The 13,862-nt window shown below is 45.4% G+C and overlaps 1 protein-coding gene across 2 annotated transcripts in view; it reads right to left on the bottom strand.

Moving 5' to 3' along the window:
• Window positions 1-13,862, bottom strand: part of TRIM16 (tripartite motif containing 16) — a 146,573-nt gene that overhangs the window by 79,287 nt on the left and 53,424 nt on the right. For both annotated transcript variants that reach the window (XM_059732190.1, XM_059732189.1), the window contains one exon: window positions 10,331-10,455. In XM_059732190.1, the coding sequence (XP_059588173.1) occupies window positions 10,331-10,381 (51 nt within the window). In that variant the 5' untranslated portion in view covers window positions 10,382-10,455. The remainder of the gene's footprint in view (window positions 1-10,330; window positions 10,456-13,862) is intronic.

Raw genomic sequence — 13,862 nt, 5'->3', positions numbered from 1 at the left:
TTGGTGAAACATGGAGACCATTACAAAGAAGTGAGGGTTGTTACTGCCTGTGAAATGAAGAGTTTAGAAGGGATCGAATAGATTATAATGAGCCATGAAACTATGAAGTCAAGTGACTCCTTCAGCACTGTCTGACTAGAAATGCTTTTGCTACTGCCAGGCAGTCAGTTGTAAACTTTGGTAAGAGCAGGAATCAAAGTGGGGTGCAAGTGTACCATTGGGTATAGTCAGGTTTCTGTAGAGATGGGTATATTCTGATGCAGCCAAGGAGACATGCTGTCAGTGCCTGAAGCCTGTGCCATAGGTGTGTGTACAGTGTGCTTCACGGGATGTGTCCGGGAGCTCCTGATCTGCAGATCTTTCATAAATGGCACACAGTAAATATCTGAATTCTTGCTGTGCCAGATAACTGCATTAGTCACGTAGGGCAAGAGCTAGTACATGCCTGATTGTTCCTAGAAAGTCAACATGAAAACAGAGTAGGCAACACTGCCTAACAGAGATCCATTTTCAAATTCAAGCATACATTTCCCCCTGCTATTCACTATTTAGCTCAGCACTGTCTAAACAACAATGTGGGAAAGAGCTTGCAACAGCCAGCACACCAGCCCTGTTCAAAGGGGATGTCTAACATTTCCTCTGTCCACTCCTGCCCAGTCATCCCTCATAGGAAAAAGGACAGGCAACAATGCATACATTATCCAACTTGACAGGTGATCGTATCATTGCCCATCAGATCCTGGCTCGCTCGCTTGCTTTCTCCTTCCCCCATGCATTTGGTTACCTGTCCCCATTCCTTTCTTGGTTCAGTACAAGAAGCAATTCAAATTCATTGGCTCCAATTTCATCTCCAAACTTATGTCAATGCTGTTTTCTCTTAGTAGCAAGGAAATGCAAGAATCATAGCAAAGATAAAAATAACTGGACCTCAGCAGTACTTTTCAGAGGAATTTTCAATCAAAAGAATCTTTATTTAGGGAGACAGTGATACCTAATAGCTAGAGAAGGACCCAGGGCTCCCAGGTTCAGTTTCTAGCTTGATCCCTGTGTGTTCTTGGACATGTTCTGTCATTTCTCTGTGCTTCTGTTTCCCCATCTGATAAATAATACACAGGTTTGGGAGAGCTTTAAGCAATGTTTGCCAGGGGCTCATGTGAAAGGTGTTACAGGGCTGTAAAGGGTTAGGAGCTTAAATAATATGTGTTTAATTTTTTATATTTCTATTCTATTAAATATATCATGAATATTTTGGGCCCCAAACCTGTGCTTTCATTTATAGCATGTAAAGCACGAGCTGTTTTTAAACCAAGGGAAGCTGCATATAGCTATAAAGTGATGGCTTATTCCTCCCAGTCTCCGTTTCCATCTGTAATCATAAGATCCTGCTATTTTCTTAGACACATTTTTGGATTCTATCCTCACACTTATGGAGCATAAAACGCACAGTGAGAGGAGGATAGAAAGATTGTGTACAAACCTGCCCAACCAAACTTAAACAGAGTTCACTCATGTCCAAATCCAAATCCTGGAGACATGTGATTACAGAATAATCTCACTTTTGACTTCAAATAAAAAGTATCTTGGCCTGATAGCCGCAGAGAAAAACCACCATGACCCCAGAGAACACCCTAAAAACTGAAACCAAAGGTGAAAGTGAAAGAGCTATGCACTAGGCCTGTGTGAAGTGGCTCATACTCGCTTAGGATTCAGATTCAGCTGATTCGGGGGACAGTGATTCAATTCAGTGATTCAAAATCACTGTCCCGATTCAATTCAGTCGAATCTAATTCAGAGACTCAGCTGCTGCTGAATCTCTGAATCTCTGAATCAGCCAGGCCAGGCCCGTCCCGCACCCACTCTCCTAGCCCGGCAATGGCTGCCTACCTGCCTCAGCTCCCGACTGTTGTAAAAAAAATAAGCCCTAACTCAGCAGGTGCTGCCAGGTGGGGGGCGATCCCCACTGCCCCCCATTGCCCCACACTATGTGGGGGGCTCTGCATGAGCCCCTAGACCCCCCCTCACTCCCCCAACTCCTCATGGGTGCCCCACCTGGGCCAGGTCTAGTCCTTTAAGAAAAAAAAACAACAAAAAACACCCAGATTCACTGCTTCTGCCGGTGGGGGGTGATCCCCACTGCCTCACACTGCCCCACGCCATGTGGGGGGCTCTGTATGAGCCCCCAAAACCCCAAGGCTGCTGCAGGAGTGGTGACTCCCAGGGCTTTTCTTAGCTTTTTTTTTTCTTAAAGGACCAGACCTGGTCCAGGCAGGGCACCTGTGGGGGGGCTGGGGGAGCAAGGGAGGGCTGGGGGGCTCATGCAGAGCCCCCCATGCAGTGTGGGGCAGTGGGGGGCAGCCGGGATCCCCCAACCCCCCGCCCTGCAGCACCCAGTGAGCACTGGGGCTTTTCTTTAAAGTACCGGGAGCTGGGGTGGGCGGGGGGGGGGACTGGGGAAGTGGGTGAGAGTCGGGGGGTGCCCCATGGTGCCCTCCCCGGCCCCTAGTACTTACCAGCTCGGAGTTGGCTCCCTGCTGCAGCGACCGGGGACTGCCCGAATCATTAAAGCTTTGAATCGGTTCAGGGGACCTGGACCTTTAAATTGGTCCCCTGATTTGATTCGGAGATTCAGCCACCAAATCGAGCCGAATCTCCTCCGAATCAAATCAGCACCCAAAGCTTCACACAGCCCTACTGTGTACCTGTACCTCATCTGTCACAAGACTTGAAATAAGTGTTGCCAATATTGTGTCTGTTTTGACTCTGCCTACCTGCCAGCTGGCTTCTGACAACTTCAAGTCAGCCCTGCCTCCCATCAGCCTCCATCCTCTTTGGTAACTAAAGCTGTACAAGGCACGGTAGGTCCCAACCATATGGAGACTTGGGTGAATTTTGTTTAAGTTTTGGCTTGTTTACACATCTTTTCACTGATCTCACTTTGTGTTTTATACTCTGTAGGTATGAGGTATCAAAAATCTATCTGAACTAAACAGGGACCCATGAAATGTAATCTCCTCATTTCACCACATGCCCCATTACAGGGAAGGCTAAAAGCTGGGTGACGTGTATGGAATCTTTCACCTATCCAAACCCGTCCCAAAACATTACTGTAGTGATCCCAGGTCACCCATGTATTTAGAGAGTCTAAGGCTTTTAGAACAGAATACACCATGCCAGCTGGCAACCTCAGATTAACTGGGCATCAGAAGCTGAACCAGCCTCCAGCCAGCTGGAGATCATCCATCCAGGGCAGGGGTCAGGCATACAAGCAGCAAAAGAAGCTTGTACTGAACTGGAAGTCCCCAGCTGCTCTCCCCCCTACCTCAGCCTCTAAAGAGATGATGGGAGAGATAGGTCCCTGAGCCTTGTGGGCACTGCAGGAGGTAGAGCAGAAGTGGTGAACAGAAGGGATGGAGCTCGGCTGAGCATACAGGACAGAGCTATTATCCCTGCTTTACAAATGAGGAACTACAGATCAGAGCCAAAATGAAGCAGAAGTGCAGTCAGTGGGATTCAAGTGCCTAGCTACCTTTTTTGGGCCTGGCTCTAGGTGGCTGCCCCACAGGGACACACAGGACATCTGTGGCAACAGAAGCAAACTCCCGAGTCCCAGGCTAACATCCTCAACACTGGACCACCCTTCTTCCTGAAACTACATGGAGTTGCTTGGATAATGGATGTTGCAGAGGTGCCAAGGACTATGATTATATCCCTGCTTGTCTCCACTTGTACTCTCAAAAGTCAGGGAAAATCTTAAGGAGATGATGGCCTCCCCCTCCTTTCCCACTTCTCCTTGCTTAGCTCAGAAATGTGGGCAGAGGTTCTGCACCGTTTTGCCCTCCAGAACTTCACAAAAGCTGTTACTTAATCCCAGAGCACTTCAGCCCAAAACATTATATTGGGATGAATCACTCACTGACCTATGCCTTCTGGAGTGTTCAGTTTCTAATTTTATGGGCTGTATCAACTGAGTTATTGAATCCAGATGTCTTCAACATACAACTGCAAAGCACAAGAGAGGAGTTGGTGGCAGGGACTGGAGCCAGTAGTGCATTTTTCACAAATAAACAATGTCCTGTGACACAGAGGGCCATCTCATCTCCCCTTTGGCTGCCTAGGATTCTCAAGGAGCAGAAGCAGGGTTATCACCACAAGCATTTACAAATTTATTTTGATCCACATCTCTTTCACTCTCCTTTTCCAAACTCCTAGCACCCCAATGGCTGCACATTTATTCACATATATAGGCTGTGATGGGTCCCCGAAGGGTGACATTTGAAACAGCAGCAGTGGAGATATGTGCTTAGCCTGGCTTTGGTGCTTCAGCTATGGGTATCAAACCTTCCGTGGGTACCATAAGAAGGAGGAGCCAGATTCTAGGGTTGGCTTTTTCTGTACCATTGACTGCTGGTATGAGCTGCCCATTGGCTTATGACCCCTGACAGTGGTTGGGTAGGGGCAAGTTGTTTGGATAGAAATGAAGGTTAATGAGTGACAGTAGACATATAGTTGTCCCAGGAAATCAGGATTTAGTGCACTGCCTACACCGGTAGTTAGGGTACAATGAAGAAATCATCCTCAGGCTCATACCTGCCAGCCCTCCGTATCAGTGATGTCAAAGTCTGTTGGCCCCCCAGCCATATCCAGACTTCGGGAAGGATCTAGATCCAGTGGCAGTGGCAGAGCAAGCAGTATCAGGGAACAGCCAGGGTTAGGGGGTTAATGCAGCTATTTCTCACTCCCACCCTCCCTGATGCCAATATGCCGTCACAACAGGGCCCCGTGCCCCAGATTTCAGCAGTGAGCCCTGTCCCAATGCCCCATTCCCTCTAATTCCCAGCCCTTCTAGGAGCTCTGCAGGCCACAGCTTCATGGGCGGATCCGGCCTTCAGGCTGTATGTTTGCTGCACCTACCCTATACTATACTAAATCTTTATGCTCAGGTCTTGGGGGCAGTTCAGAGCTGCTCAGTTTCCATGTAAGAGGTTCTCCTGACCTGTACTCACCCACCTGCCTGCCGCTTCTTGAAGAGTATTTGGAAGTGACAGGGATAGGTAGGCCTCAAGCACAGAAACTCCACCGATAGCAACCCCATTATTCCTTGCTTCTGACTCTTCCACATCCTACTTCTCTTTACTGCCCATAAGCAGGCACAAGTCCCAAACAAGAGAGAAGTAGTGTGCAGACTGATTCCCCCAAGACTCCATTTTGCATGCTGTAAAAGAACTTGGGATACATTTTTGTGCTGTGCTTGAAATATAAGAAGCACAATGTCAACAGTCTTAGGTCACCTAGCTTGGGCTGTTTGTGGGCAAACTCAAGGCCAAGCTTACCAGTGTAGACATACCCTCAGATACAAGCCCTGCCTATACTCTACATAGAAGGATCTTGAGTGACAGGGTTCCACATTTGTCCCCAGACACAGGCAAAATATGGCACCACCTTTGTAGTGCAGATGGCCCTTAATATGTCTATAAGCTATCCTCAGGCCTTCAGGAGTCAAAGTTTCTATTGTGATTTGAGGACATAGCTAATGTGCCATCTACATGTCGGTACTAAATCATGCTTTAAATGCATCAAGAATGACAATTCTGTACTAAAGTCTCCAGTAGGGCTGTAGTTATATGGTAAGGTAAAGAAATTTCTGATTTACTGGATGGTTAGCTACTTAGAAGAAACTGAAAATCCCAAAGTACCAGCATTTCATGGTTCTTGGGTAAACTTGGGCTAACTCCTTTGGGGATACTGAGCCTGCTTTGATTGTTCAAAAGATCTGAGAGCAAGACAAGGGTTTCTGGAGTTCAGTCTGGCTGACAGTGGGAAATCAAATCACCACCATCACCTCTCACACATTTAAAGTGGATTTGTTAAACTGTATTAACCTCTGGGTAAAGAATCCTATCACAAATTAAAGTAGCCTGAATTTGATTTAGCTTAATTCACTTTTGAAGTGAAATCACCTAAGTAGAGTTAAGGCCACTTTCACTCCAAATAGAAGGGTCTACACACAGGCTAATTGCAGTTCAATAAATCTACATTATATTCACATCTTTAAGTAATTCAGATTGGCTTTCCTTAGCAGAAAAGTAGACCAGCCCTTACTTAGAAAAATGCAACCCAAATTCAGATGATGATACCTTCTTTCTTTAGCAAAAGTGATGGGTCTGGTCATGATTGAATGAAGTGCTGAACAAGCTAGCCTGACTACACAGCCTCCATGCTACATCGCAGGACACTGCCACAAAGGAAACCCTGCATGCTGGATCTAGTCTAGGTGACAGATGGGAGACAATAGACAGAGGAGACAGATAAATGGGAGTGAGGATGAGATAATGATGGAGAAAACAGCTTTGCATTCAAGAAGTCTCAGCTCAGCACTTGCTCAGCCTACAGAGGCGTCACAGATATGGAGCACACCTGGCAGAGGGAAGGGATGAAAGAGGATGTGTGCAGATGGTTTGCTCTGTGTGCTTCCCCCCAAAAAATCGTGTGGCAGTAAAGGGGAATGGACAGGGTGCAAGGACAGGAGCACTCACAGGGAGGGAAAGGGTTTATTTTAAAAATGGCTTCCTGTCTTTTCCCTTATCGGAGGCTCTGGCATGGTGACCTGGGTCTATCGGAGCAGGGGATTTCAAAGAACTGTCTGCAGATTCCATATGCTTCCAGAGGGGATTTTTCAGCTCATACGTCACTGACAATTTACTATAGTGATGCCAGAAAACTGACACAGACCCATAATATGTTAAGGACAGATATGGTATCAAGAGTGCTGGAGCCTGCATGTAGGATGAGAGCATATGCTTAGAACAAAGGACTGGAAGCCAAAAATAAAGTTGAGTTCTCTTCATAGCTGTCCTATGTTGGGACTTTAAGTAAATCATTTTACCTCTTGGCTTCAGTCTGCTTACCTGTAAAACAGCCTCATACAGCTATCTCATGAATAAATTCCAGGAAGGGGAATGTGTGCAACCAGTTTTCACTATGGGCTTTGTATCCAAGTGCTCACATAATTTCTATTCTGAGTAGGTCCTAAAGAAAGTAAGTGAAAGGCTAAGGAAACACACAGAAGTTTTACTAGTTACTCTCTGTATTCTCTATTTCAGTTGCATTTGTCTGTGAACTGGACTGCTCTGTACTCACAGCAAGGCAATTTGATGGACTTTGTCCAAAGACCTGCATTCTGCTCCTTGTCCTGCCACTGACCAGTTGTGTGACCTTGGCCAAGTCATAACTACTGTATGCCTTAGCTTCCCCCTACAGAGGCTCAGAAAATAGCCATCTCTGTTACAGCAAAGTGCTGTGAGCTACCATGTTGGTTCACATACCACAGACCTTTTCCCTCAAAATCAGCCCTCCAACACTGAGATGTGTGTCTCCAGCAGAGAAGCTGTTTTTTTCTTCACTGGAATAGAAGAAGGGAGGAACAGAAGCATGCAGAAACTGTGCTCTAATGGCTGCCAAAATAGCTCCCACTTTTCTCTGGTCCAACAAGCAGAAGGGGCAGAGTCCAGTGTTAATCTTATAGCTGCTAAGGAATCTGCAGTAGCTATTTGGTGAGCTTCATCACCTAAAGAAGCAACTGAGTTGGCTCAAGGCAAGTGAGCTGCTGTTTGCAGTGTGTAGTATCTCAATAAAGCCTGTGGTATGGAAACAATTCTTTCTTAATTATAAGGACTTCATTAAAGACATGTTACCAACAGTCTTACTACTGCCCTTGTAAGGGTCTGTGACCTAGTCTTGTTGCTGTCCTGATACACCAGAACATTTCCACTGCTATGCCCAGATAGTCTTCTGGGATGCCATGCTATCTAGACACTCTCTGTTTCCAGTAGGACTTACTCTATGTCATACAGCTAGTCATGACTTGGGGAAAAATCTTTTTTTCTGCATTTTGCCTTTCAAAAACTAAGGTGTGCATCTTATTAGGGAGGGGGCTGTGATATGTTCATTAAAGGCAGGTCCTGTCAGACCAACCTGGTGGCCTTCTATGACCAGGTCACAAAATCCTTAGATGCAGGTGTAGCAGTGGATTTAGTCTTTCTGGACTTCAGGATAGCCTTCGACACTGTCTCTCACCCCATTCTCATTAAAAAACTAGGGGACTGTGGCGTCGACATCTACACAGTCAAATAGGTCGCTAACTGGCTGGAGGGCCGCACCCAGAGAGTGGTGGTGGATGGGTCATTTTCAACCTGGAGGGATGTGGGCAGTGGGGTCCCCCAGGGCTCGGTCCTTGGGCCCGCACTGTTCAACATCTTCATCAGTGACTTGGACGAGGGGGTGAAAAGCACCCTATTCAAATTTGCTGATGACACTAAGATGTGGGGGGATGTGGGCACGCTAGAAGGGAGGAATAGGCTGCAATTGGACCTAGACAGGTTACAGGGGTGGGCAGATGAGAACAGGATGGGTTTCAACACTGACAAGTGCAGGGTACTGCACCTGGGGGGGAAGAACCCGCAGCATACCTACAGGCTGGGGAACTCCCTTCTTGTCAGTGCAGAGGCAGAAAAGGATCTTGGAGTCATTATTGATGGCAAAATGAACATGGGCTGACAGTGTGGGTACGCGGTCAGGAAGGCAAACCGCACTTTGTCATGCATCCACAGATGCATCACGAGCAGGTCCAAGGAGGTGATCCTCCCCCTCTACGTGACACTGGGTCAGGCTGCAGTTGGAGTACTGCGTCCAGTTCTGGGCGCCGCACTTCCAGAGGGATGTGGACAACATGGAGAGGGTCCAGAGGAGGGCCACCCACATGATCAGGGGGCAGCAGGGCAGACCCTACGAGGAGAGGCTATGGGACCTGAACCTGTTCAGCCTCCACAAGAGAAGGCTGAGGGGGGATCTAGTGGCCTGTTACAAACTGGTCAGAGGGGACCAGCAGGCATTGGGGGAGTCCCTGTTCCCCCGAGCACTCCCAGGAGTGACTAGAAATAACGGTCAAAAGCTGGCAGAGGGTAGGTTCAGACTAGACATCAGGAGACGCTACTTCACAGTCAGGGAGGCTAGGATCTGGAACCAACTTCCAAGAGAAGCGGTGCCGGCTCCTACCCTGGGGGTCTTTAAGAGGAGGCTAGATTAACACCTTGCTGGGGTCGTTTGACCTCAGTACTCTTTCCTGCCGTGGCAGAGGGTCGGACTTGATGATCTATCAAGGTCCCTTCTGACCCTACAAACTATGAAACGAAACTATGAAACTATGTGAGAAAATAAAATATATGGAATGAGATCTTAGATAAGTAAATATCTACAATAAGTTCCATCTACATACACAACTGTATTAATAATATATGTTCAAATGAAAAACATGGTCAAAATGACCTTTAAAAAAAAAACTGAACATTTTCACAAAACATTTTTGGAAAGATTTTAGCCAGATTCACAGTGGTATCTCCCCTTTGTCCAATTGCTTTTTTTTTTTCCCCAGTAGCTGAATGGAAAGAAAGGAAGAAAAGGAGAGGAAAGAAAAGCCAAGCAAAGCACCAAAATTAAAAGCTTTGAAACTTACTGTTTTCTAGAAATATGCTGATGAAAATACTCAAAAGAATGAAAGCAACAATTCTTTTTTTAAACCTATGGATTGAAAATAAGCTCTGCACTCTCCATAGTTTATATGAATTTTCTTTTTCCATTTTTCACAAGCTCTCCTGATTTTCAGCCCCATAAGCTTTCACCCCAGTGCAAAGGAAAAAAGGCAAGGCCTCACAGTTCCTCTTCAGCTCTGATGGCCTAAGGCATGCCTAGGGCTATGGACTAAAGCTCTGCATGAGGTAGAAAGGGTAATTTCCCAAAATCAAGCTCTTCCTATTTGGTGTGCATGCATTACATCGTGTCATATGCAGGCCAGCTGACCTGTCACACACAGCTGGCCTGTTACGATGTTCACTCTGCATTTCAAGTCTGTCTGTGGCTTCCATTGCTTGCTAATGTGGTACGCAAACACAAAGTTCCAGGATTCTGGTTCACTTAGTGGAGGACCAGAGTACATCTTGAGATCACCTCTGAGCTACTTGACTAAAGTGTAGGAGTGATTTTATTACCAACTCTAGAATATTATTACCCACCCATTGAAAGAGGATTTCCCTCTGGAGGCACCCAGACATCTCCCTGTTCCCATAAAGGGGATGCACATGCCCAGTGGGGTAATAGAATTGGTAACTCAGAGTTAGTCTCAAGCAGGTCATACACTGGGTAAAACAGGATTCTGCTTTAGATGTCTTTTTCTTTTCTGTCCTGTATGTTTGGAAATAATAGGATACTATATTTGCATCGTGTGGGGTGAGGGAGGGAAAGAGAGAAGATATTAAGACTAAGAATACAAGACATGTACCTTTGCACTGGAACTGGAGCTCAATTTATTGAGTGCAGGTGACCGAATCATTATTGCACTTCACTTATTCTATGTTGCTCCTCGTTGCAGTAATTTTCTGCTGTCCTGCAGCCTAGGACTGAGCACTGTAAAATGAACATTACAACTGAGTTAATAACTGTCTTGTGCAGAAGCAGCATGCACTTCAAGAGGTCATAGTGTTCTGAGGTCATAGTGGAGATTAGTTTTGCATATAGACTTCTTTGTGCCACTTTTTAGCCTGATATGAATCAAAACAGCTGACTTATAACACCTCCTGTAAAGCCAGGGTTTACTGTAAGGAAATCTTTGCCAGAACTGAAACTATAGCAACTGCTGCAACAAAATGCATTTCAGTATAAATCTATTTTTACAATGCATTGCCACATTTATGGCATGACAGATTACACCATCCTCAAATCTTTGCTACACAGAGATTTAGTCAGATTAGTGTCACAGTAGTTAGAGATGGAAAAAGGCCACAGGATCATCAAGTACGTTCCCCCTAAAAGTGTAGAAATATTACCCAGAGATAAGTTTCATGAGATATTAAATTGATACAATATTTCATGTTAGCCAAAAGACTTAGAATGCCTTTGGGCCAAATCCAGGTCTCACAGAAGGCAAAAGGACAGTTGCAAAGTACTTCAATGGAACTACCATAGCCAAACTCATCACTGGATTTGCCCTGAGGCTTGGAAAAAAGTATTTATGCTACTATGTAAGCAGTAAAAGGTAGTAGTTTCCATTTTACAGCTTACCTTGGCTCTATTGAAATCAGTGGGAATTTTGCCATAGACTTCAATACAGCAAAAAATTCACCCAAAGCATTTTTAGCTCAATTTCTGGAAGGACCTGACTCTTCAAACCTTTTCACTCCAAGGTTTCTGGGCTTATCATACATGGTTTTTTAGCCTCTTTCATGGGGGAAAAAATCTTTGGATTCTAACCATGATGGAAAACAGAGATGTTCAGTTCTTTCTCCCCTTGCCGGTATTTCTAGCAGGTGGTAATATGGCAATGGAGATCATTTTCGTGATATACTGTAAGACAGGAAACCTACAGAGGTTGTGGAATCTCCGTCTTCAGAAGTTTTTAAGAGCAGGTTAGACAAACACTCGTCTACAATGATTTAGAAAGAGACCATCTTGCCTTGACCAAGGGGCCACTCCAGCTCTACTTTTCTATCATTATATAAGATGGGACACTACAGACAAAAATCCTAGGAAGTAAGTAGTATTTTTGGGAGGCAGACTCTGACCACAGGGACACTCAAAGATCTGACCCTACATTGGAAGGGGCCTGACGTTAACATGCTGTCAGGTGATCTCAGGTGTTCTGAGATATGTAATGCCAAGCGCAGTAACTCTAAGCAGAGCACCCACCCATTACTGCACAGGTAGTGGCCACAACCATTGGTTCAGAAGGCTCCCACACTTTGCTATATCCTTTACAGGACAGAACCAAGAGACAAACTCCATTTAAAAGAGATACGGACTCCAAATCCAACTATTTTTAGAGACTACTGCCATGAATATGTAGGGCTGACAGCACTAACTTGATAAGGGAGATTTGCCATGCTAATCATACCGGATCTCTGCACCCCAGGACTGAAGCATCTCCACTGTTTCAGCTTGGCCTCCCACCTCTGATCTATAACTTTGACAATTTAAGTCTCGCCTGCTGTGTCACTTGCTAATCGATTCTTGGGCCCAACACACCTCTGCTAATGTGTATCACTTCTAATCCACAACCTGCCCCCACATCTTGCTAGCACTGGGCTCCAACTTGGCCAGTGTGCCCTATCCTGACCCACAGGACCCTGTGCTGCTAAAGCTGCATTGTGCTGATGCCTTTCAGGCTTGCCATACAGTGCTCCCCACTGTTGCAGCTCTGAATCCCACACATAATTCAGGGCACCTTGGGTGAAATTCACCTTAGGACCTAAAGTCAGAGCAAGCCTTATACAATAGTTAAGGGACAGATTCTGTTCCACCTACTATGTATATTTATGAGCTTAGGCATCTAAGTGCTGCTCTATTTCATCCTACTTGAGTCCCTGAAAACCTGTTAATTCAAAAGGTGGATGGATCCTCTTTCTTCTCACTGCCTTTTTGTGACTCAATCTTAAGGGTCAGATGACGGTGCATTAAAAAATAGATGTATTAATGGTTTTTCAGAGTGAAATAAAACCATACTTAGGCACTTAAGTCCACTTAGATGCCCACTAGGTGGAATAGAATCTGGCTCCAAGTCTCCAAAAGAGATCTTAAGTGGAACTTGGGTTTTGCACAGACTTTGTACTGGCCTCCTGCACACATGTGTGTCCCAGCCTTACCAAAGCTATGGACAAGATGAATGCACAACTATCACCCTTTTTTCTTCCAAATAGTATAGAATGTGTGCACAACCTGCATACAATCATCAAAGTGACCTTCCAAAGGGAGTCGGAGTTCATCAAGACATCTTCCCTCTCTAGAAACTGTATGGAACTCTAAAGGTTAAAGCAAGGCGCTGCACCCTGTGGGTTGCAGATCACTCTCTGTCTTTGATATCTGAAATGAAAGGACTCCACTGACCTGCTCCTTTTGGACTCTAGTTGTCTGTAAATAAGCACACCTTAGGTGGACTGAAATGAGCAAGCCTTGTAGATTTCTCGCTCAATATTTGGAAAAGATGTATCCTGCTCACCTTCTTAAACAAATCCCTGTGTCACTAGTGTATAAGAATAGAAAAATAGAGCCTCTTTTCCTAAGTATTTACCAAAGTCATTTGTGCATGACTTTATGACAGTACACAAACTATGGAACCCTCTCCATGGATATTTAGGGAGTGAGCCATAGGGAGTAAAGTATATATTAGTGCTTTGAGCTATTCTAGAAAATGTAGTTCTCTCTGTGAGCTACATGAACCATTTCCCCCTGCCACATTTACCAGTGCACCACAAGTGTGAAATGTCATGAGAACAGGATAGAAGCACTTTACACCCACCTTGCATTGGCACAAATGACTGCACAAGGTGCGAAACAGTGGAGAACTACTTAGTACATTTTCCCTCGGGCCAATCTGATACGTGGAAATTTGACATGTAAGCAAAAAGGAACCAATCAGTTTCCGCAATCTTTTTTGTAAAACTCCTTATCTAACCCTTTCCTCCAAATGTTTTTATTTTTTGTAAATGTGTTTGAGATGAAGTGGGTATTTCTTGGGCTGAGTAATTGATATCACTGCCTCCCCCTTCACTGTTCTACCACAGCATATCTCAGTCCAGCCCTCCACCAGCCCTAGCTCTCTTGTTCTTTGGTCTCTCTTCAGCTGACACTAATAATCAGACCAAATGGCCTGTGACTATGGTGGCCTCGGTTTGCCATGAGTCACACTCGGGCCTGATATTCAAAGGTGCTAAGAACCCACAGATCTCACTAAGTGCATCTGGAGTGACAGGTGCTCAGCACCCTGGAGCCTCAGAGTCAAAAAATGGAAGCACCCATAATTAAAGACTGCTCTTCAAAAG

This window comes from Alligator mississippiensis, chromosome 8, assembly GCF_030867095.1.
Source record: "Alligator mississippiensis isolate rAllMis1 chromosome 8, rAllMis1, whole genome shotgun sequence".
In the NCBI taxonomy this organism is placed as follows: domain Eukaryota; kingdom Metazoa; phylum Chordata; order Crocodylia; family Alligatoridae; genus Alligator; species Alligator mississippiensis.
The sequence above is the reverse complement of the archived record's forward strand: the minus strand, read 5'-3'. Positions and strand labels throughout refer to the sequence as shown.